Below are 27,769 nucleotides of genomic sequence, written 5' to 3' on the forward strand. Positions count from 1 at the left end.
AAACTTCAAAGAGAAACTGCAGAGCTACAATTCATTTGCAAACTTAACACCATCAATTTGGGCGTGAATAGGGACTTGGAGTGGCTGGCTCACTACAAAAGCAATTTCCCTTCTCTTGGTATTGACACTTCCTCATCAGTTATTGGGAGTGGACCACATCCACCCTGACTGTATTGGCCTTCAACATTGGTTCTCCACTTGTAAAGTAACTCCCTTCTCTTCATTTGCCAATATATATTTATTCCTGTATCTGTAATTTTCACTCCATGCATCTGAAGAAGTGGGTTTTTTACCCAAGAAAACTTATGCCCAAATAAATCTGTTAGTCTTTAAAGTGCCACCGGAGTCCTCATTGTTTTTGTGGATACAGACTAACACAGCTACCCCTCTGATATTTGAGAAGATTGTGTTGATAATAGACCTTTCAGCTCTGAAGCTACACTGTGATTCAGGATAGATTCTGTCTGCAAGGGTCTGAACACTGTTTAGGGCAACTCAGGCAAAGGGTTTTCCCATAAGGCTAAGAAGGGACATGTCACAGTAGTTGTTAGTCACTCCTGTCAACATTGTTTTTATAAAAAGAACAGGAGTACTTGTGGCATCTTAGAGATTAACAAATTTATTTGAGCATCAGCTTTCGTGGGCTACAGCCCACTTCTTTGCATCTGAAGAAGTGGGCTGTAGCCCACGAAAGCTTATGCTCAAATAAATTTGTTAGTCTCTAAGGTGCCACAAGCACTCCTGTTCTTTTTGCGGATACAGACTAACATGGCTGCTACTCTGAAACTTGTTTTTATAGAGAGTGATGATGATGGCATCTCTCATTTCTTGAGGCACTTAGCCTTCTTTCCAGCACAGGCTGAGCAATTTGTGAAGATTTTGCTGTAGAATAGGTGTTCTGCATTTGATGATCTCTGATGGTATGCAGTCTTTTCCAGGGGCCTTTCCATTGGGGAGCCATCTATGACAAGGCTAAGCTCTTCAACAGTTGCTTCATCATTGAGTTGGTTCATAATAGGCAGGCTTTCAATGGTGTTGATGGCTGTGTCCCTAACAATATTTTCACAAGAGTAAAGCTCAAAGTAGTGTTCTACCCAGCGATTCATCTACTTGGTGTGGTCGCTGATTGTTTCCACTGTTGTTGATTTCAGTGGGGCTGTCTTCTTTGAAGTTGGCCCCAATACTTTCTTGATTCCATCATACATGTTTCTGACATGCATAACACTGTTTAAAACTGCCCTATTGATAAGACTGGCATCAGCTCTCACCTGTTCCAAATACTATATAAGCATATATATAATGTAGCCATGGGAATGATTATAGGACACGCCATCATGTCTGGTATGCCTATGTTCTCTAAGACTTTGTGTGAGGAATAAGAGGGAGCAGATGAAGTTCTAAGCAGAAGTTACTAGTAACTACTGTCCCAAATTACGTGGAAGCTTCTTCAACCAAATCACAAACTCAGTATTGACAAACAGCTATGAACCTCTAATGTGTATTATATGAATATCTACGCATCACTGACTGAACTCCAAATGTCCTGATCTAGCAATCAATGTCCTTGGAGTAGACTCTCAAATGGAGTTCAAGGGGCAGTCTTTTCCTTCTGTTCCAAAAGTCCAGGCCAGATTTCTAGCCAGAATATTTCTAGGATATTACTGTCTAGTCTAGATATTAGAATATACTATATTTTATAAATTATTTCTACAGTACCTTTCAGCATAGTGTCTTCATTATATCAATAAATAGGGAAAGGAAAAAAAAAAATCAATAGGTCTGTCAGTTTTCCCGCAAGTCATCTGCGTGTTTGCATGTAGCGTTTTTTTATTCTTATGCATAACAGGAGGTTCTCTTTAGCTAATGTTGTTTTACTTTTAAGGTCAAATCCGTTCATATAGCTGGTAAAATGTTGATGCTAATACACTTTTGCAAAGTGGGAACAGCTGCTGTTGCAGTTAATGCTCACCCTTATTTTCACTAAGATAATCAAACTTTAAACCTACTATTAAAACTGAAATCTAATGCTAAAAATTAAAGGTAGATTCTGAATCCGATTTTAAACTTCAAAACTAGGGAGTGAGAGAAACCAAATAGAATCGAATAGTTTCTTTTCAGCTGAAGATATTCTATTTAAATGTACCATCTGAACGATGTAGCAAAGGCTTGTCCAGCAGTGCAGAGATTTCTAGGGAAAGTGCTTTACCATTTACCAGTGCAGTATTCTAAACATGACTGAATGAAAGCCTTTTCAAGAGGCACAACATACTGTGGTTGGTGTTACTGCCCATAGGATTAAATATATGTTTTTACACTGAATGCTGGCCAAACAGTTGGGATGTATCCAAAGAAAAATGTCTTGTGTATTGGCTCAGCAGAGATTCCACTCAGTTTTAAGTGACCGTCTCTCCACAGCTTTGCATTTAATAATATAAAATAGCTTTTGAACTGAGGGAATGGTGTTGGTTCCTAAACTGCATATTATACCGTTTAGGTAGTATATAATTTCAGGACTGACTTTTTGTTTCTAAAGCAGTGTGGTATTGTGGGACAGTGTTTTATTTCAAGTCTGTTCGGCTGTTGAGTAGAGGCAAAGTAAGATAAGTGACTGAATTTTGGTGTGCTGACTTGCTAGCAGTAAACAAATTACTGTGACATCAGGATATTATGATTAATGGCTTTATTGAAAATGGGCGATTTGGGAAATAAAATTCAAAGAGCAGAATGTATAAATATCTTTCCCAACTATTCCCAGGGTAATAGCCATATGAACTAGGACAGCGTTTAACATTTGTTAAAATGAAAGAATCAAACTGTGGCTGTCTTTTGACAAGGCTATTTGTTGATGGGTTGCTGTTCTGCAGGAGCATGAGAATCTCTAACTCACTCCCATACATCTGAGGTCCTAACCTAGAGCAGGGGTTCTTAAACTGGGGCTCGGGACCCCTCAAGGGGTCACAGGGCTATTACATGGGGGGAGGGTCACAAGCGGTCATCCTCCACCCCAAACCCTGCTTTGCCTCCAACATTTATAATGGTGTTAAATATATAAACACGTGTTTTTAATTTATAAGGTCGAACTCAGAGGCTTGCTGTGTGAAAGGGGTCACCAGTAAAAAAGTTTAGGAACCACTGACCTAGAGACATAACTGTCCAATTTTGTGCAGCTCTGTATGACTGTGACATTACCCAGCGTACAATCTGGACTGATGAACAGCTATGTCCCCTCAGTTCTCTCACCTGGGGTGCCTTTTACACTGCTTTGCTGAGAGCTACCATTCTTAGTCTGCTCTCTCTCAACCTCCAGCATGTAAATTACTCCCAGTTATACTCCAAGAGTGCTACCATCAGCCACTCTTGAATTACACTGCATAGCAACACCAGCAAATTCCCAGTCTTTCCCTCAGAAATGTACATCTTGTACTGCCCAGCTCTCTCCTGGACAATACAAGCTCATAAGGTCTGTCACTTTATTAATAGAAAATAATATGCACAAATCCTGTTATCCGAAATGGAGTTTCCGAAACACTTTAATCTAAACACACTTGGTTTAGATAAAACAAGTTTAATTAACTACAAAAGAGAGATTTTAAGTGATTACAAGTAATGAAGCATAAAAGTAAAATTCGTTACAAGAAAATAAAAATAAATCTCAACTAATGCCTAACTTAACAAGCTAGAGGGAATTCGAAGCAAAGGTCTCCTTCACCACATGTTTTAGCAGTCTTAAGGGCTAAATCTTTCAGTCAGGATACCTCCCCTAGTCCAAAGCTGTTCCCTTTGTTCTTCAGGTGTTGTGGATGCTGTGGGTAAAGCTAAAGGAGGAATAATTTGGAGCATCTCCCCTCTTTCCTTTTATAGTCCTTTCTCTTCTTTGAGAATCATCTCCAGCTGAGATTCAGGAGACATAAAGTCTGTGTGAACCCGAACCCCCAGCTATTTTTGTCAAAATGTAGATTTCTACTCACGTCCTCTTTCCTGCCAAAGAATGGCCAGTTAACCAGGTGATAGTCCATTTGATTTGTTGACACCTGGCTGAGGTGTTGGATAACCTTTTGTCTCTGGGTGGTTTGTGACTCTTTCCCAGACTCAGAACATATCGTTAGTAATATCTTGCAGTAGAATCCTATAACTTTACATAGTGTTGCCACATATTTTACCAAGAGTTTTCAAGTGATACACAAGGTATACTTTGTATGAAATTTATCATAGTCATGTAAAAGGGGTGAACATAGGAGTATAGACTGTCACCCATTTCATGCAATTTTAATAGGTTGATTTGCATATTTGAAAATAACTATAATAACTATAAACTTCCATTTAGAAAAAAATGTCAATTCAAAGCTAGTGAAGGCAATGGTGTGACAGCCCTGATGTATGAAATTCTATATGTATTTGGACAAGTTTTCCACTGCTCTGTCAGCATCCCTTAAGGCTTGTGTGAGGCAGGGCATATTCTCTAGAGCAGTAGTTCTCAAACTTATTTGATTGAGCCCCCCTTATGTGTGTCTGTAGTCATTTCCGCCCCTCCCCCAAGTACATATACCACCACGCAGCTTGTAGGGAGAGAGGAGAGTAGTGGCTGCTGGCTGGGCGCCCAGCTCTGAAGGCAGCGCACACCAGCAGCAGCGCAGAAGTAAGGTGGCAATGTAAAAAGTGACATTCGTCAATATCACTTTTCACAGCAGACTTAGCGCCCCATTGCCACCCTTATTTCTGTGCTGCTGCTGCCACTCGGGGCTGCCAGCTGGAGCTCTGCCACCTCCAGGTGAGAGGTGAGGGGGAAGAGAGGCTGAGCTGCCTCACAGTGAGGGAGTGGGGAAGGAAAGCACCAGCCTGATGAGGGATTGATTGGGCAGGAGGGAAGAGAGCTCCGGGTTAACAGGGCTCTGGCTTTCTCCTTTATGCCTGCCTCCTGAGTGTGCATGGCCCTTCTGCCACCTGGGGCCAACAGCCAGAGCTTTACAAATAAAACAAGGCGGGGCGGGGGAGCACAGAGCCTGCACCTCCCTTGACACATTCCTGTGCATCCTTTGGGAGCCCCTCCCCCCATAGTCTGAGAACCACTGCCCTAGACCAGTGGTTCTCAACCTATTTTCTTGTTGTGTGGTTTCAGTGGTCTGCAAACACATGCTACAATGAAGTACCCATCCTGTTCTTAAAGGGGCAGCTCCTGTTAACTGAGCTACACACTATTTTTCATTGTATTTCTAACATAACATCCCAGTTAATTTGTTTTGCATTATAAAATTATTGCAGTTACTCCAGGGACTTCACATTCTTCACAGAAATAATGTGTATGTACTCATATATGTATAACTTGTTTATACTACATACAAAATGCTACACTAAAAGAACATTGAAGTTTGCCAAGTCAAGCACTCACGCTTGGAAATGCCAGAATTAAGTTTGCCTGAGCATTATGATACAGTATATACTTACATGATTGCATACTATTTTTTTTCTCCTGTGTGGTTGGTCAGCAAGATTTGGACCCAGGATCTTCAGATGCACAGCACACACTTCTTCCACTTGAGCTGAAGAAGCAACTAGAAAGCAAAGTAGGCTAATAGAGAGTAGAGGAAAATAGCACAGTTTGCTGGTGTGCTACACAACTATTTGTGATAACCAGCATGCAACTGCTGTATCAGGGTTACTTTGTTATCTTCCTACTTTTGGGAGCTGAGTGTTTAGAGGTTAGAGCAGTGATTACAGATGGAGTAACCAAGCTCATAGAGCTGGGACACTCATTCTGAAAGACAGTGTCGCCAATGAGATAGCATTTGGCACTTTCATGGTAGAGACCTAGGTTCTATTCCCAGCTCTGTCAGAACTGACTTTGTGGAACTTGTACAACTTCTCACTTTGTAAAAGGCTGTTTGGGGGAATGCTAGTTGTTTGCCTCTGATTATAGGGCTTGTCTACACTGGCAAGTTTCAGCACAGTAAAGCAGCTTTTTGTGCTCAAACTGCAGACATGTACACTCTGCCAAGCCACTTTGTGCACAGAAACTCCTCAGTTGCAGCCCTGCAAAAAAACCACCTCGACGAGAGTCGTAAGGCTATTTGCTCAGAGGCTCCAGCACTCTATTACCAGTGTAGACACGTGATTGCTTTCTGCGCTGTAATTGGCCTCCGGGGCTGTCCCATAATGCCTCAAGTGACCGCTCTGCTCATTGTTTTGAACTCAGCTGCCCTGGAGACATGCGCCCCTCCCCTTTCAAATCACCGTTTCTGACAGCCATTGCGTGCTGTGTCGATCAGCTCCAGGACACAAGGCAAACCATTAATGGGGAATGCTGGTGCTGTTGAACACAGAGGGGTGTGTGTGTGTGTGCGCGCGTGTGTGCGCGTGCGTGTGTGTGTGTGTGTGTGTGTGTGATTGCTGTGCAGAGAGCCCAGGGAGGGAGTCGGGGTTTCCCCCTCCCCTTGCCTCAGGACTGGTTGCTTCCTGCTGCTGTCTGAACTTACAAGACAGCATGCTGACACACTCTGTCCCCCAAAACACAGTCTCTCTCCCCCCTTCAGTTGAAAAGCAGCTGGCAATGTAGTACGATGCCTATGGAACAATGGGTTTGGGAAACCTGCATCATATGATGCTGTGCCTTCCTCATGAGGCATTGCAAACCCTTCCCAAAGCACCCTGCTGCCAGTTGCACAGAGGGATAGCTACCACAATGCACTGCTGTCTTTGCCGTTGCAAGAGCTGCTAATGTGGATGCGCTCCAGTGTCACAAGGAGCACAGTGTGAACATGCAACAGCAGTTTAATTCCAGCGTTTCAATAAAAGTGGTATAACTTGTGGTGCAGAAACTTGCCAGTGTAGACATACCCTTAGAGGTGTGAGTGAGGCTTTGATCAGTAATTAGGATTGTGAACTGTGCAGCAATACTAACCGCACTCAGCTGAAGAAATGAGACAAGAACCCATGTGTGACGAGTTCCCCCTGGGGTACCACTGAGCTCCCCAGACCCACTAGCCTGGGCTTCCTTTACACTGTACTGCTGTGACCAGCCTGCCAAGCCCTCTCCCAGGCTCCAGCACACACACACAGGTAGGGACACACCCAGCTGCAGTACATACAGACGCTATGATCAACTCTGCATGGGGAGGCTACAGCTAAGGAACTGTCCAGCTGCTCAAGTGCACACCCCCCTCTGGAGTGTAAACTCAAAATTATACCATCTTGTGCTGATCTGTACAGCGTAAGCTCACGAAATTCGCCCCCTCCCTCAATGTGGAGAAGGATATGCAACAGCTTTCTTCCCCAAGTTATAACTCCCACACACTGGTTTTAGACAAAGCAAAATAAGTTTATTAACTAGAAAAGATAGATTTTAAGAGATAAGGGATAGCAAACAGATCAAAGGAGATTACCTAGCAAATAAACAAAACGCGCAAACTAAGCTTAATATACTAAAGAGACTGGATATGGGTAGCAAATTCCCACCCTAAATAATGATTCAAGCAGGCTGCAGAGATTCTTAAGGGGCCAGTTGTACTTGTTTACAGCTTAAAAACCCCAGGCGTTCCTTTCACATGCTAAAAAATTCCTTTAGCTTGGGTCCAGCACTTCCCCCAGCTCAGTCTTTGTTCCTTAGGTGTTTCGAGGAGTCAGTGAAGAACAACAATGATGTCACTCCTCTGACTTAAATAGCTTTTGCATAGGGTGGGAACCGTTTGTCTCAAGATTTTGTTTCCACACCAGTCAGTGGAAAAACACTGGTATTCCAAGATGGAGTCCAGTACCAGGTGAGCTGGTTAATGTCCCTGTAGCCATTGCTTGGATGCCATTTGTATCATCCTCAGGAAGATCCCCAGGTGGGAAATAAGCTCCTTCTAAGGCCAATTGTTCTCCCTAATGGTTCATTAACGTAAATGGACCCTTCCCAGCCAGGGGCTGTGACTTGTATGGGCTCGTGGTGCCCGGGCTCCAGCAAATTCAGGGCCGGTGGGCCCGGCTCCACCAGTGTTCGGGGCTGGGTCTCTTCCTGAGCCCCACCTGCTGCCCCTGCACGCATCCCCCGGCCCCGCCTGCTGCCCCTTCATGCCTCCTCCAGAGCGTCCCCCGGCTCTGCCTGCTGCCCCTGCACGCCTCCCCCGAGTGTCCCTGCCTGCCCTGGGCAGCAGGCGGCTGCCCCCTGCAGCTCTGTGCTGCACTCCCTTGTTGGCCACTGCCGGCTACAAGGGAGCGGCGCCGGGGGCAGGCTGAGGCAGCTCCTGTGCCTAAGGAGTGGAGGAGGCGCATGGCAGCCCCCTCCCCCCCGGCAGGCGACTCTGGGGGGGGGCTTATCCTGGCTAGACCTCCTGAGCAGCAGCCGAGGGGGGGGGTGCTATGGAGGGCCTCCCTCTCCCAGAGCCCCACACCCTGCACCCCGTTCTGCACCCCAACCCTCTGTCCCACCCAGATCTCGCACCCAGCACCCCAAACCCCCTCCTGCACCCCAACCCCCGTCCCAGCTCAGAGCCTGCACCCAGCACCCAAACTCCCTCCCAGAGCCCACACCCCTCCCACAACCAAACTCTCTCCCAGAGCCTGCACCTCATACCCCCTCCTGCACCCCACCCCCTGCCCCAGCTCAGAGCACCCAAACTCCCTCCCAGAACATGCATCCCTCCTGCACCCAAACTTCCTCCCAGAGCCTACACCCCAAACCCCCTCCCGCACCCAAACTCCCTCCCAGAGCCTTAGGCAGGTGTGGGGGGTGGGACTTGGACCCATTCTAGGCACCACCAAAAATTATACAAACCTGCTGCCCCTGTTCCCAGCCAGCCATCTAGACTGACAATCTTTTGCCTAGTGGGTGTTCCCTAGGTGTAAACACATTTCTGATACAGACACATAGTCAATATTCCTAACTTCAGTTACAAAAATGATACATGCATACAAATAGGATAATCATATTCATAAATCATAACCTTTCCAATGATATCTCACATGACCTATCTTTTATAAAATACATTAGAATTATGCCATAATATATCAGAGTAATATCACCATGATGAATATGGGGTGCAGTGTCACACCAGGCTCTCCTGTCTCTCCATCCAGTGTACGTTCCCCTGAGCTAAAGGGTGGTTAGTGGGGAAGGTTCTCCTCCACAAATGTGACATTTTGCCTGAGATATGGGCAGGAATGACAGTGCTGCCAAATGTGTTGGTGTCACACCAAATGCATACGACTTGGTAGGACTGTAGAGAATATGAGATCAGATGAGAGTCATAAGGTGGGGGAGGTGGAACAAGATTGCAGAGGGATAGAAGTATCCTTTTCCATGACTTAAAAAAAAGTGGCCAATAGGAGATCAGTCAGTACGGAATGGGATTCTTCAAATCCATGTAGGACTAAGTGGGAAGGATCTCCCCAACTGCTGTATTGATTTGGAGTTTAGTGGCAAAGAAGGAGCTTGGTTTATTAGATTATTGTTGAACAAAGCACAAATTGTGATGGTGTCTTTTTATTTTTAGATGTAACTTATTTTAACCATTTGAAAAATAAATGTCATGGACAGCAAAAGATCACACATGAACTGTCAATTTTTTTTTAAGTAATCATGATGCTTACAAAAGAATCCTAACATAAATATGAGTTTAGATAAAGCAGCATAATTTATGGACAAGCAGGATGTACAAAATAATGGCCCCTGGGCTCAGAGAGTACATATGTCAGCTGTTGTTACTGAGGATGAGAAACAGGGTTTATCAGACCTGCAGCAAGCACAAAACGACTTTGTTTTGTAGAAATAACACACATTACAAACTAATTATATAATGTAACTCAACTTAATTTGCAATAAAGTAAATAGTTAACTTTTTAACAAACACAAGTAACCATTGTGTGAATAAGCTGAAAATGTATCTTGTAAATTATTTTTCACTTCTGAAGTGTAGAGGAGAAGATAATTCCTGTGGAAACAGACTGTGACATCACCACATGCTTTAACTTTCAAGAAAAGCTCTTTGGAAATCAGTAGAAAGCATACATGTAGGTCTCAAATCATTTTAATGAAGAGGTCTTACCACAGTAGTCTTAGTCATGTGTAAAGATATGGAAAACAAATTAAAGTGTGGATTGATTATATTTGCATGAAAATGTAAGAATTTTATTAACAGTCCTTCTTCTTTCTTGCTGCTTTCATACCCAGGGTCAGCGTAATTACGGAGAGAAAACAAAACCAAGAATTCATTCAGAAAAAAAATCCTGGTGTAATACCCACATGTTTCATTTTCTAACAGTATTTCATGATTACTGAATAATTAATAGTGGGCATAGGTTCTAAGAGGTATCACCAGGCCCTGACCTTTCCATTGTTCTGAGATGCAGCGAAAGTAATGTGGTTTTTCAGTCAGCAAGACTAGGATGTCCAGAGGCTGCTCCAGGCAATCTGCCACCCTAGACAACACTACAATGTGCTGCCTCCGCCATGCCACTCAAATTTGGTCTGGCTGCCCCTCTATCATGATGGAGGGGTGGCTGGGCCAAATCTGCCACCCTAGGCAGCTGCCTAGCTTGCCTATCGTGAGAGTGGCCTTTGAGTACGTGGATAGACCTGCTGCTCTCTGGACCCAGCAGCAATTGTCCTTGTGGATTAGGGACACTGGAATTATAAGTGCTGAGTGGCTCTGGTGCTTCTTTGTGACCCCGGGGAAGGATTCTACTGAATTTTACTCCTGAGAGCATTCTGCGCAAAAAAACAAAAAACAAATTCTGCACACAATATTTTAAAATTCTGCAAATTCCTGCCAATTTTATTTGTCAAATAAATGTGGACGTTCCAGCATGGCATTGGGGAGCACAGGCCACTGGCTGCACAGAGGTGGGAGATCACTGTGCAGCCCCCCCAGCTCCCCTCGGGCACGGACTCAGTGGTGAGGCTGCACCCATCCCTGACACAGCTCAGGGACCAGGCCTGCCCCAGAAACACCCCAGGCCCCTGCTCCTCCGTGCCAGTTGAACCCCAGGTGGGCCAGGTAGGGTCAGCAAGACAGGATCCAAGTGTGGAGGGGCTCGGTGTGGGGGGATCCACGTGTGGGTTGAGAGTGTTCTGTGTGGGGCAATCTGGGTGTGGGCAGCTCAGTTGGGGATCCAAGTGGAGGGGGGGTCTGGGTGAACAGGGGCTTGTTGGGTGGGTTCTGGGTGCAACGGTAATGGGACTCTGCAGGGGGGTCCAGGTGAAGGTGGTCTGGGCTCAGCCTGGGGGGGGTCTTGGTGTGGGGCGGATAGAGCTCGGTAGGGGGGTCTGGGTGTGGGGGGGTCAGTGGGGGTTCCAGATGCTGGTGGAGTGGTGCCCAGTGGGGTGGGGAACCAGGTGCATCTGGTTGGCACTTGGTGGGATGGGGATCTGGGTGTGGGTGGCTCGTCAGGGTGGTCCAGATGCAGGAGGAGTGGGGCTCATCAGGGTGGGGGGGGGCTCTGATTGCGGGGGGGGGTGAGGCTTCATGAGGCATGCGGGGGTCTAGATGCACAGGGGTTGGGTGGATGGGGGAGCAGCTCCCTATACAAGGATCCCTCCCCCTGCAGCTGACGAGCGATGGACTTAGGAAACAAGTGTGTGGGGGGAATTTGCAGAGCTTCCTGCAGCCGGGGAAGAAATCTGGGAGTGGGTCTGACCTAACCTCGGATGCCATGCAGGGAAAGAGGAAGTCCCGTGCTCCCCAGCCAAACTGGGACTACCAGCTGATCCTGGCACAGGGTAGGAGCCACTGCCCAGGTCTTCCTTAGTGCCGCCTCCTGCCCCACAGTAATTTACCTCTCTGCCGGCTGCCTGGGCACCTGAAACATAGTGCTGTGGAGAGTCACATGACCGCTCTTGTGGCTTCCCTTTGCTTCCCCGTCAGAAAGTCATTCTTCTGCAGGGAAGCAAAGAAATCTGCAGGGACATAAATTCTGCGCATGTGCAGTGGTGCAGAATCCCCCCAGAAGTAGAATTTGCAAGCTTCTGAAAGTTGTTACATAGCCTATTCTGGCTTGTCTGGAAAATTAAACTACTGTTTGCCTTTCTTGCACGGCTAACAACTTGACTGTAACTGAAAAACTTAGATCCAATTTCATGGCTTCCGAGTCATCACAGACCTCCGATCAGACTGCACATTTGAACAAGTTCTACCTCAGACCTTCTTTGCTGTCTTCTTCTCCCAAAGCATTAGTTGTGTAGCTGACACACAGTAGGCCCATATTTTCCCATCTCGGACTGGCGGTTAATTACTACTGTTCTTTTCTGCCACTCTTCCTTCAGCCTCTTCTTTCCTCTGATTGGTAGCTCAGTGCTGCTGTGCTTGATGTCACTCAGGGTTTGTTTACACTGCAGTAAAATAGGAAGAACCAAGGTGTTAAATAACCTTATTTTAAAAATGGTCAGAAGTTTCAGGAGTTCTCTTCAAGCAGGATAATCGTGGAGGGCCAATAATAGTTGAAGAAGGATAGAGTACAACTATTTTTTTTTCAATTTCCTAGACACATCAAAGACAAATAATTACTTTAGCTTTTACATTTATCCTGAAGAGCACGCTACCTTTTCTCTTGACAGAGTTAATATGTATTTTTAACAAAATGTTTACAGTTAGAGGATTATGGAACAGATCAGAAGATAAGATAAATGTGTCATGCTTCTGAAATTTAACCCTGTGCTTTTTATATTGCAGGAATAGAATCTTATTGTGATGTGTATATACTGTAAGAACAGGGAAGTTTTCAGAGATCTCCACTTATTTTCTTGTCTAAATAAATTAAACAAAGTTCATACTGTTATCTTACTCCCCATCACTGAATTATTAATTTTAATTATTCTCTGTGAATGTGAATAAATGTCATCTGTCAACCAGTTAGAAATGCAAATAAATAGTGATTGCAATCTTTGCAAATACAGCTTGCAGAATTGAACGGAGAAGCTGAGAAGTTGACCTAGGTGACTTTATTCTATAGGGAACAATTATAATGCCGAGGTCACCTAAAATTGCTTGTTTCACCGATTAGTAGTACCCATGTGCTTAATTTTATGCACTGGGAACAGTTCCATTGATTCCAGTTGGACTGTTTAGTGTGTGATGCACAGTACATAGCAAGTTTTTTGCAGGATACAGGCCTAGCTCTTCCTAGCTGCAGATGCTCCTAGCCCATTGGACAGTAGTTCTTATGTAAGCAAGCCCATAGCAGACATCAGTTTCTATAAGCTTTGTTCATGAAAATCAAAGTAGTTTTGATAGCTAATAGAATTAACTGCACTAATTCATATACTTCATCTAATGTATCCTATGCCTAAAATCTTAGATATTCACAAAAGTGGGTAGTTTTGAAGTCTGACTGTTGAGACTAGAGAGATCAATAAAAAGTTAGTCTACAATCCGTAGGCCCTAGGGAAACATACACTTCTGGGATCCTGCCTTATAATCTGAATAACAACCACCACCTCCGGTTCCTTTTTTTATTCTTTGCTGGTCCCAAAAGAGGCATTGTTTGCTATAATAGTCAGAAAATGATGGGAAATGCAAGCATAAATGGGGGGAGGACACAGAGGAGGAGAGATGGAAGGAAGGGAAAAATACACTTCACTGATGTTCCCTCCCATACATGCCACTGCAGTAAATTCCCATCCCAGACTGTACACTTACTACTGTTGGAGAAGGAAGTGGCTTCTTTACCCAGTGCTACCCTCCTCTCCTTTACTATGTTGGGAATGGAAAAGTGAGTCTCCGTTGCACGGTGGAAGGGTGAGGACTATCTCTTCCCACTCATTCACTGGTGCAGATGTGTGCGTGAACTGAAAAAACTTCACTCACTTGAGTGAGTGGTGGCATTACCTAGCACATGGGGTCACAATACCCCTCAAGTGAAGTTCTTTCAATTCACGCACAAATCTGCATTGGCCAAAACAAAATGTTGGTCATTCTCCCCCTGCCCTCAAAATTGGGGTCCTACTAGGAACATGCCTAGTTTGCCGGTGAGTTGCTCTGGTCCTATCTACAAGGTCTAATTTATCAAATGAGTCATTTAAATGGTTTAGAACACTGAAAATATTGAATTTTTTTCAACATTTTCCCCAGAATTAAATCTTACCTAGACCTCTGCTGTAAAATTGGTACAGGAATTATTTCATCTTCATAGAAACCAAACAAAATGTAAATGGAAGTGGAAATATCAACTCAGCCCTATAGCTTCTATTGAGCAGCTACCAGTACATACATAATATCGATATAAAAAAGTTTATAAGTGGGAATCAGTTGTTTTTTCTAATACTGTACTTTATTTCTGTTTAACATGCTAACAGCTATTCAAAGGTTGCAGCAATATGTGGAATTGTGTTAGTAACTGAGTCAATGCTTCACTGTGTAATATAAGCTACTAGGATTCCTACAGCATAGCATATGGTGTACCAATGTTCTTTTTTTAAATTGACAGGTCCATGTAAATCCTTGTTTTTATCAATCACCCGAGAATAGCCATCTATTACCATTGGAAACAGATGAATGGCACTCTTTGAGCCCAGGTGACAGCTTTTCCCTGTTAATAGACAAATACATTTTCAAGGTCCTCTCTACACACTCAGATGTGGAAAGCACACTAAGGTAACGCTATCCGATGTGGAAAAACCTATAGTAATACTATTTGTAATATAAACTTGTTAATTATAGTTTTCTAAGGCACAACAGACCTTGAATGAACAAAAAATAAATCCAAATAAACATCTGCTTAAAGTCAAGTTTAAATTATTGTATCTCTTCCTTAAGAACATAGAGGGAAAGCATGAAGTAACTAGATCAATTCATATCCGATATACACTGCAATCCCAATCCTGGAGCCCCAGTGAGTGGTTTATTGTAGTATCTGGCGGGGAGGTTGTGGGGAATGAGAAACATGTACCTGCTTTATCATTCTTACCTATCAATATTTTAATAAATAGAATCAAAAGTGCTTTTGTATCTCACGGGTGAGATTTTCAAAGGCATGGCACCCAACTCCCATTGAAAACTTGTGTTTTAGAAATTGTGGGGGAAACGGAACTTTACTTAAATAGGTAGTATAATGTTTAATGTAATTTTAATTTAAAAAATAAGCTTTGGTTAGCAACCAATAAAAGGATTCTACTTCCATACATCCTGATCTCATAAGTAGGAATCTTGTTTTTAAAACATTTTAGATGCAACCCTTTAGATCTAACTTTTTTTCTGGTAAGTGAGTTACCAAAATATTTATTGCTGGAGGAGCAGAAAAATGACCACGAACACCACTCTCAGGGGACAACCGATTTTGAAAGACTGAAACAATTACATTGCTGATAGACACTGTACTTCAGATAGTTCCTATAGTAACCAAAAACTACTGCATACCTTAAATTTTCAATTCACTGTGTGTTTTCTTTGATACTACATACTTTCCTAGTTGTGAAGAGGAGAGAGCTAGTAGACGGGCAAATGTTAAAGTACAGTTGAAGATCCTGAATCATTTTTTAAACTCTTAGAAATTTTTAAACTTTAGAATTTTTTTTAAAATGCACTGACTTCTAGTTTTCCCAAGGGCATTATGGTTGTCCACAAGCCTCAGTGGAACAACCAAGAAGATTTCTATTTTTGTTAAAAAGCAAAAACCTATGTAAAGATTGAAAAACATAAATAGATGAGTGTCAAATTTCAGCCTAGTGCAAATGTTTATCAATTACTTGCTATTTTATGACAAAACAATGTATGTTGAATTATACAAGTATGTAAGTAGAAGTTAGACCTATGTGCAAGTACCGTGCTGAATTAGGCCCCAAATGAAGAAGTGCATTTAATCTATTATATATAGTTTTGTTTACTATTTCTAATTTGTAAAGCAACAACAATCTGTACTCTCTACTTGGAAATAAGCTAGTATAACAGAATGAAAAATGAGCTACTGCTACAGAGAATGGAAAATGAATGTTTGTTTGAGATATGAAAGCTGGGAATGAAAGTTTGCTTTTCTATCTGTTCTATTTTAGGATTTTATGCTGCTGATTACTACTGTAATATTTGTATCTTTTAGAATTTGAATAACACACTTCAAAAACTGTATTCATTTTATGGTAAAAATGATCATTTTCAATAACGCAGTGGTAGTATTGTAAGTTAACTGCTCCTACAGTTAAATGAAGGCAGAAACCAGTTTATTTTATGGTCAATAATGCAAATCTGGTTTCACCTTGTCATATTGGGGTTTTGTATGGTCTTACTCTTAACCTTGGATCTTAAGCGGTGCTGACTGATGATTTGGTTGCTTTTAGGCAACCATGTAGTTTGTTCCCTAGATACATCGTAGTAAAAAATTGCCAACAGACTTAAGAGAGAGTTATTCTAGCACCATTAATATGTATGGTAGATGCAATACAGCAGAGGTTTTTTGTTGGTCTCTTAATATCTGAAACTGAGGTTTGCTTCTACATTATGACATTTGAGTGAAAATAGACATTTAGAGCGGAAATAAACTTGTGTTCAGTTCAAATAGATAAAGGAAGTTTTTGAGATTTTTTTTTCCCACTAAAAGATGCATTTTAATATACTATAGGAAAAATAGCAAGATTGCTGCAGATGAAACAGCAAATAAATCCTCTTCAAGTGGTCATCCTATCAAGATGTCTTGTGATCCATCTTTAGGAGAATTAACTTCATGTTCCAATGACAACATACAAGTGAAAGCACATTCTCTATTGGAAAGGACAGCAGAAATTCCAAAAAATGAGACTTCTTCCAAGAGTTCGGTGGGTGTTAATATCTGATTAAATATTGCAACATGTCTGTATTTTTGGAAGGGTGGGCTGAAAATCGGGTAAAATGAAAATTGTTTTTGTCTTGTCTCTGTACCTTTTTAAAGCCCTTCATGGTGGAGTAGGTTCTTTGACAAATCGAGGCTGTTTGAGAATACATTATCTTGATTTTATTTACTATAATAGAATTTCCAAAAAAATTGTGGCTGTCACAAAAGCCTTAAGCTGACGTTCCTGAGCTTTTTCTTATACTTGCAGCACTATAAACAGGTGCAAAGCAGTAAAAGATTTCTTCAGAACAAAGAATGGCTTTGTTAGTGAGTGATATCAGAAATAAAATTTGTATTTTGTGGGAGAAACAAGTGTTGAGTTCTGCTTATGTCCTTACAAAACCTGTTGTGTTCCAAAGCAGTGTGATATACTGGAAAAAAATGTAAGGTCAGGGCTCTGACTATAAACAGGGAAATGCCCCAAAAGCCATTGCTTAGGGGAATGTACAACACAACACAGTGCTTGTACCCTGCTGAAAAGCCTCTGAAGTTCACACTCCTCATGTGCACTGCATCTAGAACCGTGGACACACAGTTCTGGGGCTAGGTCAGGGAATAAGATCCACATGTCCTGTTCACACAGCTTCTTCCACTTGGTTACAGCTCTGGAGTTGTGTGTTCAGGGTCAGACAGAATACAGAAAAAAGGTTCATATTACCCTGCTTTTGTAGTGTTAATGTTTCCTTATGTTTGTGGTAAAGAGGCTTAGAGCCAGAATTTGCAAACAACAGAATTTTCAAACCTCTGTCTTATCTTACTGTGGCTGAGTAAAATGGCTTTCAGATAGTGTAATTATTGAGATGCCAATTTTATTTTATTTTTACTACTGTTGCTTTTCTAATGGAGAAAACAATGCCATGCAAAGACAGACACGCAGGACAATTGCTCTTTGATAACATACTATAGCTGATATTTTTCTTTCTAAGTACAATTGAAATGCCAGCCTTCATCACACTTACAAGACTTCCAAAATATATTTTATCCCTTCTTAAAAGCAGAGTCTGTATATTTTTCTTGTTTCTCTAGCCCAGTTCTGGAGTCTTTGTTTCTGAGCATAACTTAGCAGGGAGTGAAATAGCCACTTGAAAAATGCTGAACTTTTTTGCATCTCCCATTCTGCATAGTAATTCAGTGTTCCTTACTCTCACTGTCTTCAGGCTTTCTGATGCTTCAGTGGGCACAAGCCATGTGGCATCAGTGGCAAGGTATCAGTGAGATCTTTTATAAACCTTTGGGTCTGTAAATGAACATAGGCTTTCTTCCGAGGGTTAAGGAGTAAAGAGAGGCTTCTTTAAATACTGATTGGCTGAGAGAGTAGGCGGTGCCAAAATGTTCAGCATTATGACTGGCTTTTGCTTCTGTTAGGCTGTACCTACAAGAAAACCAGATCCATTCAGGCTGTTCATGAAGACAAAGCTGCTTACAAATGTCTTTTGAACCAAGTCCTTTTTTCATAGTTTCTGTATCCTAAAACTAGAAAAAAAAAAGTACTGTGGTACTAATCAACAAACATTATTTCAGTTGTTTTCTGCTAGTTGTAATGAAAGTGAGGAGCTAAAGCCTGTCTGGAGGAAAAGAATGCTTCCATCTTGGATGTTGCAAGGAGACCTCATCGTTCAAAGTCTTTCAGCTCCAGTCCCTAAAAGAGGTAGGTTAGTAATGAATACAAAGTACTTCCCTTATGACAATATGCATATTCTCTTGCTTTGATCTCTTCTGACCATCAATATGGTAAAGTGGGGGTATAAACTGATTATTTTTCCTCCATGGAATCCTCTTTACATTCCTCTTTATAGTTTGACAGATGACTGAACATATTCGCTTCTATTGCTTCCCTTGTCTCACATGTTATGGTCTCTGGTGTTTGCAGCATGCATCCAAAGAGAGGGTGAGCTAACAATAACCTGATGTTTTAGCACTTTTATTCTGACCTGTAAGCCTGACACAGAGGGCACATTTGCCTTCCTAAAAGCTTGTTGACAATTTCTTTCTTTTATATGTTTGGTTTTGTTAATGTTTTTTCTTGATAGATTACACCTTGATGACAAATTTACCTGTGTAACAATACTGATTAGTTTTATAGTGCCTGTTGTTCCAAAAAAACGTGTCTTGAAGTTTTTTTCCCAAATTTCAGCAGCATCAGCAATACTGCAGCAATCTTTCTGCAATTTGTCCAAGGCTATGGAAATAGGTTTCAGTGTATTTAGCACATCTTCTACATTTCTCTTTAGTTTGTTGTTGTCTACTTGTTCTCTAGTATACAGAATGGGCAAGGTAATATCTTTTATTGAACCAACTTCTGAGCTACACACCTTGTCTCCCTAATATCCTAGGACCAACACGGTTACAACAACTCTGCAATTTACCAGTATAGGAAGACATGGTAGGCAGCCCATAAGAATGGTGCAAAAATGAGTTCACTATCCAGTTCATCCAGATTGTTCAGACATGTCCACAGCATCATCTTCAAAGTCATTGCCTTCTGAGAAGCATGTTTCATAATATTTCATTCTGAGAACCAGACCTTGCATCTCTTTGCTGCACTGTTTATATTTGGCACATGTTCCTTTTTTTTAACCCTGAGGTACAGGGATTTGTTGAAGAGATTCCCGAATGGGGTCTTTTTTTTATGACTTGCAGCCAGTGCTGGTTTTTCCCCCGCCAGTTCCCAGATGTTGAAATCAACACAGGCTGCACTCTGAAGAATGTTGTCCCTTCTTCCCACAGTGTCCTTCACTCTGACACCAGCGTTGCTTCTTTCTGGTTGCACACATTGCTCCTTCTCTCTTGTTACATAACTCCCCTGTTTGTTTGTATCTCCGTCTGTGTACGCATGCAGGGAGCTACAGGAAGGTCATTAATTTGAAGTGCCTTGAAGCAAGGGCTGGTAGTTAGTGGGCAGATCAGTGTTTTTCCACGAGCTAGAGATAAGTTTTCATGGTTGGTGGAGTCATAAATATTCAGAATTTGAGAACTGAGCCACGCAGAGCTCAGATTGGGAGAAGAGTATGAGACCTTGCAGATGGGCTCAGTGGATGATCCTGATGAGATGCATGATAACGTCTCCTGGCATCAGAAGCCAGGTCCCAATGCCTGGGATAAGTTTGCCAGCCCCTGCATCCCCCACAAGTTCAAGCCCAAGTACATGACTTATTGTGCCATATTTATGAACTTTGACGTCAAAAGTTAGATGCTTTCCCACTTATTCTTTCTTTATATAGAAAAGCAGTTTTTAACTCAAAGTTTTTGATAGAGGTTCATGCATATTGCATATTGATAGAGGCTTCAGCATATTTGTTTTTTATTTAAAAGTTTTAGGAGATTATAATAAGTTGGGTCTTACCATAAAATTCAGATTTCATTTTAAACAGCTTTATTTTTAAAATGAAAAACTTATAATTTAAATAAAAAAAAAAAAAAAATCAGATTTCAATTTAAAAAAAGACCACTTTTTTCCCCCCCAAAAATCATCAATTTTTATCCATCCTGGGTGAGAGGTAGCAATGCAAGTCCATCTGTACGGTGGATGAGACTACTAGGGTAGCTTCTTCCTAGAGTTGTTACTACTTGCTACCCTCACAAGAATCTGGGATTTGCTTGAAGGAGCAAGGAAGGCTGTTCATCAGAGACAGGAGTTCAGAATAGTACTTTTGCCAATATATTAGTTCCAATTTTTGAAGTACAAACTTCTTTGGAAAATGAAAATATTGTAAATTCTTTTTTTTGTGAAGACTATCATTATTTTACAGTTAGTCATGGTAACTTACCATTGTTTTGATGTTTGTAAATAGAAGTTACTGGAGAGATTCACAACTATGATGGTGAATGACACTTAGGTGCTGATTACCTCATTTAAAATTGTTCAGTCATCCACCCCATCCGATCATATAAAAGCCTCTAGAATTTTTCACGGGTAATGTTAAATACTGCCACTTTCCTATAAATGGATAGTAACAAAACCATTCCATATTCGTCATGTATTGTCCTATTTATGATTCAGATATGAGTATTAATATCATTTAGTATCTCTGAGGGGGAAGCATATTAAAATGTGGTCTGTTAGTTTAATTCAATATGACACAGGGTACAGATTCAGTCTATTGATATTTGACAAGGAAAAGGATGAAGCTGTCATTGACTTCAGCGTTAAAAAAATTTAACACGTAGGCTTCTGGTGTACTGGGACCACTGCCTATCAAACTGACCAATATGGTCTCACCGTTTCTTTGTGCTCCCTCTCTGTATTGATCTGTCCTCTGTCTTCTACTTAGATTGTAAGCTCTTTGGGGCAGGGGCTGTCTTTTTGTTCTGTTTGTACAGTGCTAGCACAGTGGGGTCTTGGTGTGTGACTGGGGCTCCTAGGTGATACGGTAATACAAATAATAAATGAATCTGACTTTAAAATGCTAACAACAATCCAGGGAAAGAGGTTGTTTGGGTGCTGATTGCTGAGAATTTTCCTCTTTAGTGGTTTGTATGCATAAACTGAGTGGTGTTCTTTGAGTAGTGTTCCTGTGGGTGCTCCACTCTAGGTTTATTCACGCCCCTGCACCTCAGTTCCGAGATTTTTAGGTAGCAGTGTCTGCTCGGTCCACAAATGTGCTCTCTCCATCTCATGCTCTGGTGGGCCACGAGACAGTTTGTTTACATTGACCGTCCGCAGGCATGGCCGCCCGCAGCTCCCAGTGGCCGTGGTTTGCCGTTCCCGGCCAATGGGAGCTGCGGGAAGTGGCATGGGCCACAGAGACGTGCTGGCTGCTGCTTCCCGCAGCTCCCATTGGCAAGGAACGGTGAGCTGCGGCCACTGGGAGCTGCGAGCGGCCGTGCCTGCAGACGGTCAGTGTAACAAACTGTCTGTGGCCCACCAGCGGATTACCCTGACGGGCCGCTGGTTACCCACCACTGCCTTATGGCAAAGTACAATCATACCGACTACTCTAAGTTAAATGCCTTCATCAGACATCTCCCAACTGATCAAAGAGAACACTTTCCGGCACTCATTGCTGAGGGTCAGCTCCTCGTGAGGACATTGTTGCAGGCCTCTCTGGATGCTATTGATACAGCTGCTTGCTCCATCTCAGCAACAGTGGTTATGTGGAGAGCTCCATGGCTTCACCTTTCTCTCTTTCCAAAGGAGGTACAATCCACAGTGGAAGCCCTCCCATTCGAGGGATCCAAATTATTTGCAGAAAGAACAGGCGAATCCCTCCACACATTAAGACTCTAGAGCAATGTTGCATTCCCTGGTAATTTACACACCTTCACAAAAAAGGAGATACAGTAAATCCCAGATGGCACAGAGATCCCGGCCAGCTCAATTTCCTCCTTCCCAGTGGCATTATGAACCCTAATGGAAATGACAAAGACTACAAAAACGGAAACTAGCTGCTCTACAATCATCAACATCACAGCCATCAACATCTGAACACCAATGTTGATCGGTTGGTCGAGGCCCCGAGTTACCACTGCCACTTTTATGTGCTGCAACAATCAACATCTGCATTCATTTGGTGACCACCTTATTCTTTCATAAAAACTGGGAGCACATAATCACAGACAAGTGGGTATTGGAAATCATCTCCCTGGGATATTCAGTCCACTTTTACCTCCCTCTCCCCTGCCCACCCCCGCCTGTTCCTCTTTGGGGACCCTGCCCATGAGCACCTTTTATGTCAGGAAACAAACTATCTTCTGGACCTAGGTGCTATAGAACCAGATATTAGACTTTAAGATTGTGACCTAGAGCCAGTTGAAAAAATTCCCTTTTTATTTCCATGAAGATTTTAAATGAAACATTTTTTGTTCATTTTTTCCAAAAATATTTAGATTTTTTTTTCAATGATTCAATATAAAATGAATTTGAAATTTTTCATTTATCTTCCATTCTCCAAAAAACCCACCTTTTCTCTTTCTCTCATTTACTTCCTCCCCCCGTTTTTCCTAGCTTGCTCCACTTGCTGCCCTGTTCCCACGTTGTGCGCTGGTGCATCAGGAGTGGGACTATAGCCCTGGCTTCCTCTCTTCCTCTTCCCTCTCTCCTTTAGGGCACTGTATACCCCAGAAGTAGTAGACACGCAGTGGGAGGGACTGTAGATTTTGCCTGGTTTGTGCAGGCTGCAAGAGGAGCAGGGGATTCTCTATTCACTTTCCCATTCACTGCTGCCTGGTGTAATGGCTAAGCAGAAAGTGTCTCTCAAATAACTCCTATAAATAGGCCTACCAAATTCACGGCCATGAAAAACGCATTATGGACTGTGAAATCTGGTCTCCCCTAGTGAAATCTGGTCTTTTGTGTGCTTTTCCCCTATACTATACAGATTTCATGGGGGAGACCAGCGTTTCTCAAATTGGGGGTCCTGACCCAAAAGGGAGTTATGGGGGGGGGGTCACAAGGTTATTTTAGGGGGTCATGGTATTGCCACCCTTACTTCTGCGCTGCCTTCAGAGCTGGGTAGCCGGAGAGTGGCAGCAGCTGGCCAGGTGCCCAGTTCTGAAGGCAGCTTCCCACCAGCAGCAGCACAGAAGTCAGTGACAATACCATGCTATGTCACCCTTACTTCTGTGCTGCGGCCTTCAGAAGCCGGAGGGTGGCGACTGCTGACCGAGGGCCCAGCTTTGCAGGCAACACCACAGAAGTAAGGATGGCAGTACCATACCATGTCATCCTTATTTCTGAACTGCTGCTGACGGCAGCTCTGCCTTCGGAGCTGGGCTCCCTGCCAGCAACCCCTGCTCTCCATCTGCCCAGCTCTGAGGGCAGTGCTGCCATGAGCAGCAGTGCAGAAGTAAGGGTAGCAGTACCGCATTCCCCTACAATAACCTTGCGACTCCCCACAACTCCTTTTTGGGTCAGGACCCCTACAATTACAACACTGAAATTTCAGATTTAAATAGCTGAAATCATTAAATTTACAATTTTTATTATCCTATGACTGTGAAATTGACCAAAATGGACAGTGAATTTGGTAGGGCCCTAACTATAAAGCAGTATATTTAGCAGAATCAGGTTTACTATAGTAACTTGCTTGTGTAAACTTTAATGGTCTGCAACGTTTCATGATACTCTTGTGTGAAAGATACTACATAAAAGACACATTGTACAAGCCATTTACCTGACTATTTTACCATTACATAGTTAATAAGCTACAATATCAGCCAAATAAGAGAGTCCAGTATGTCCTCTGCCATGCATTGAATCTCTCTCCCTTAATCATTCTTATGAAGCCCCCTTCTCAAATCATCTATTCATAGCGGTTAATTTTGTATATTCAAATTTAACAGGGAGAACAGCAAGTAAAGACTACTGTATTCAATTGAAACTGCAGCGGAAGTATAGATAGTCAGTATGTAACTACCTGACTTGGCCAAGATAACTCAGCTCAACACCCCTTATCTTAGGAAAACTGTTGATTCTTAATATGGTCAGGATTTGTCATCTTAGAATCAGAGAATCATAGAACCGTAGATTTAGAAGGGATCATAAGAGTCATTTAGTCTACCCCACTGCCAAGATGCAGGATTTGTTGTGTCTAAACCATCCAAGGCCGATGGCTACCAAGCCTCTTTTTGAAAACCTCCAGTGAAGGAGCTTCCATGACCACCCAAGGCTGTCTGTTCCATTGTCCTACTTATTACAGTTAGGAAGGTTTTCCTGAGATTTAATCTAAATCTGCTGTGCTGTAGTTTGAACCCATTGCCTCTTGTCCTGCCCTCTGTGGCAAGAGAAAACAACTTTTCTCCATCCTTTTTATGGCAGCCTTTCAAGTATCTGAAGACCGCTATCATATCTCTCCCCACCCCCTTATTCTCCTCTTTTCCAAACTAAACATACCCAGTTCCTTCAGCCCTTGTTCGTATGGCTTGCATTCCATCACTTTGATCATCTTTGTCGCTCACTCCTTTCCAGTTTCTCTACATCCTTTCTATATGTTGGTGACCAAAACTGGACACAGTACTCCAGCTGAGGCGTAACCAGCGCAGAACAGAGTGGCACTATCACCTCCTGTGACTTGCATGTTATACTTCTGTTAATGCAACCAAACATTGCATTTGCTTTTTTTTTGTTGGAACAGCGTCGGATTGGTGACTTATGTTGAGGATGTGATCCACCACAGCTCCCAGATTCTTCTCAGCTGTCCTGCTGCTAAGCCAGTTTCCCCCCAATCTGTATTTGTGCATTTGGTTTTTCTTCCCTAAGTGTAGCACCTTACATTTGTCTTTGTTGAATTTCATTTTTTCTATAGCCCAGTTCTCCAATTTATCAAGATAACTTTGAATTTTAGCTCTATCCTCCAAAGTGTTTGCAAGCCCCAGGTTTGTGTCATCTGCAAATCAGATCAGTTTGCTCTCCATTCCTACATCCAGGTCATTAATAAAGATGTTAAACAACACCAAACCCTGAACAGATCCCTGTAGAACCCCACTTGCGACCTCCCTCCAATCTGACATCATTCCATTAATAGTTACTCTTTGTTCGTGGTTGTTTAATCAATTATGTATCTACTTAATGGTGGTACTGCTGAGCCTGCATTTCTCCAGCTGACTTATCAGAATGTCATGTGGGACTGTGTCAAAGCCTTGCTGAAGTCCAGGTATATTATGTCCACTGCATTTCCCCCTATCCACCAAAACAGTTATTGTATCAAAGAAGGAAATCAAGCTGGTTTGGTATGATTTGTTCTTAGTAAATCCATGGTGGCTGCTAGTGATTACCCCTTCATCATCCAGGTATTTTCAAATTGAATGTTTTATACATTGGTCTAGTAGCTTCCCAGATATTGAAGTCAGGCTGACTAGTCTATAGTTTCCCAGCTCCTTTTCCCCCCTTTTTACGTTAACCTTTCTCCAGTCTTCTGGGATGTCTCCTGAGGTCTTGAAGGTTGCATTCAAGGTTGGATCCCATAAATGTCCTCTTTTTCTTTTTCTTTAAGGTGGTGGAGTAACAAGAGGCAGAGGGAGAGGAAAAAGCGATATGGAACCATCAAAGTCAAGAGCAAATGTGCAGGGGAGAAAACGGTTAGCTTCTGAAGAGCATTTAGGGGATTTCAAAGAGATGGCACAGGATCAGGGAAAAAAGAGCAAAACTACTGAAGAGGAAGCTACTGTCCCCCCATCACGGGTAATGTTTTTTGTATGTTGATGAGCCCCATTATTTCAAGTATTATTGAAGTGCAGTTAGCAATGTTAGAGCTTTAAAATTGGTTCATCTCTTGCATTATAACTATCTTCAGCTTTTTATCTCATGATAAAATGTTTATTCCAGATAAAACTTGCCTTCCCAGTGTTGTACAAACTAGAAACAGGAATTACTATGTTTAACGTAAAACAAGGAACCTAGGATATAAAGTACTGTTAAGGTTCTTCTATCAATAAGCTGCCACCCCTAGTGCTAACTGTGCTACCCGTATCTGTGTTTTGGGGTTCAAAAACTGAAATATACCATAGGACAATCTGAAGGCTTTTAAAAATTAGTGGTGATAATTTTGTAGTATTTTATGTTTTAATCACATTTACTAATGGCTGTTTTCCAACATATGTTAGAAGTTAACAGATTTTGGCTTGATGGTGTAGTTTTAGAAAAGATGAAAAAATCTCCATGTCTTTATTTTCTGTAATTTTTCCTCTTATTGATAGTTACATTTTTTCTGATACTTTTACCTTCTGTGAAATTGCTCAGGTTTTTGTGGTTTTTTTGTTTGTTTTATTTTATTTTTTGGTCGGTAGCACCATTTACAAGATTAGTTTAGGGAAGAGTGGAAGGGGATTTATTTTTAATAGCAGTGATTTATTGTAAGATACAGTTTTCTTGTCCTCATGTATGTTTTTGTGGGTTGTATGATCACCTGCTGAAATGTTATTTACCTCAGTCTGTAGTTCTAAGACTTCTTTATGGCTTCCGCTCCCACTATCATAAAAATTCCATAAATGTTCTCTAGCTCATAGAGGAGGCAGGATGTGGTCTCCATTATCTAATTTCTCCATTGCTTCGCATGCTGAATCCATTGCTGTGCAATCTGAGTAACTTAATATATTAGTGAGCACAAGAAGATCTCTGTATTTTTTCCCTTCCTCTATATTGTGTAAAGTTTTTGTTGTAGGGTATCTTGGTTTTTAGATTTTAATAAGTGATTTTAGTGGAGGGGCCGGTAGTGTGGGAAAGTTAGGTCAGGAAACTGGGCTTTACATTTTCTTTGGAAGGCACGCAGATTTGTGGTCATTCTGATCTCTTCCAGAAGTGAGTTCCACAGTTGTTGACTAGTTGCCAAGAAAGCTGTCTCTTGTCTACGGATCTCAATCTTCGGGTTGCCAGTTCCATTGTTTCAATGGAATTTATCTGTTGTGGGATGTCATGATCAGTGACTGGCCCCTAAGGTAACTTGGGCAAATTTAATAGGAATGCTTTAAAAATTAAGACAAAAATCTTGAATTTGACTTAGTGTTCAACAGGAAGCTAGTGAAGAAAACCGAGCATGGTGATCTGGGAGATGAGGGGAATGGACACCTCTGTTTTAGCCTCAGTGGCTATGTTTAATGAGTGGTCATAGTGTCATTTATTTCATGTCTTTTTTTGTGGGATGGAATTTCCTAAAAAGGAGTTCTGAGATTAGACTAAATCATGACTTTTTGTGAGCAGGGGCGGCTCTAGGCACCAGCAAAGCAAGCACGTGCTTGGGGCAGCCCATTTGCAGGGGCGGCAGGGATCCAGCATGGGAGCGGAGAACCAACAGAGGGCCCTGGGAGCGGTAGTTCCTTGGTTAGCTCCCTGCCTATAGAGCCAGCCCTGGAGCAGGGAAAGAACTACATTTCCCAGCATTCCCTTGGCCACTACCAACAGGAAAGAGGGCGTGGGAGTGAGGTAGCTGAGACCTCATGCTGCAGCTTGCTATGAATGGAGAGCTGCACTCTGAAGGGTAGGGATACCATATTTTAACATTAAAAAAACAGGACACTCCACGGGGAGGGAGGGTAGCCCCACCCTGCCACCATCCACCCCCTCCGACTG

At 42.4% G+C, this 27,769-nt stretch overlaps 1 protein-coding gene across 1 annotated transcript in view; it reads left to right on the plus strand.

The window, feature by feature from the left end:
• APLF (aprataxin and PNKP like factor) overlaps window positions 1–27,769 on the plus strand; it is a 97,846-nt gene that overhangs the window by 18,516 nt on the left and 51,561 nt on the right. Inside the window, exons 3-6 of the mRNA XM_026653143.1 lie at window positions 14,395–14,561; window positions 16,519–16,711; window positions 18,289–18,415; window positions 25,698–25,885. Coding sequence (XP_026508928.1) covers window positions 14,395–14,561; window positions 16,519–16,711; window positions 18,289–18,415; window positions 25,698–25,885 — 675 coding nt within the window. The remainder of the gene's footprint in view (window positions 1–14,394; window positions 14,562–16,518; window positions 16,712–18,288; window positions 18,416–25,697; window positions 25,886–27,769) is intronic.

This window comes from Terrapene carolina, unplaced genomic scaffold, assembly GCF_002925995.2.
Source record: "Terrapene carolina triunguis isolate 2854851 unplaced genomic scaffold, T_m_triunguis-2.0 Scaffold132, whole genome shotgun sequence".
In the NCBI taxonomy this organism is placed as follows: domain Eukaryota; kingdom Metazoa; phylum Chordata; order Testudines; family Emydidae; genus Terrapene; species Terrapene triunguis.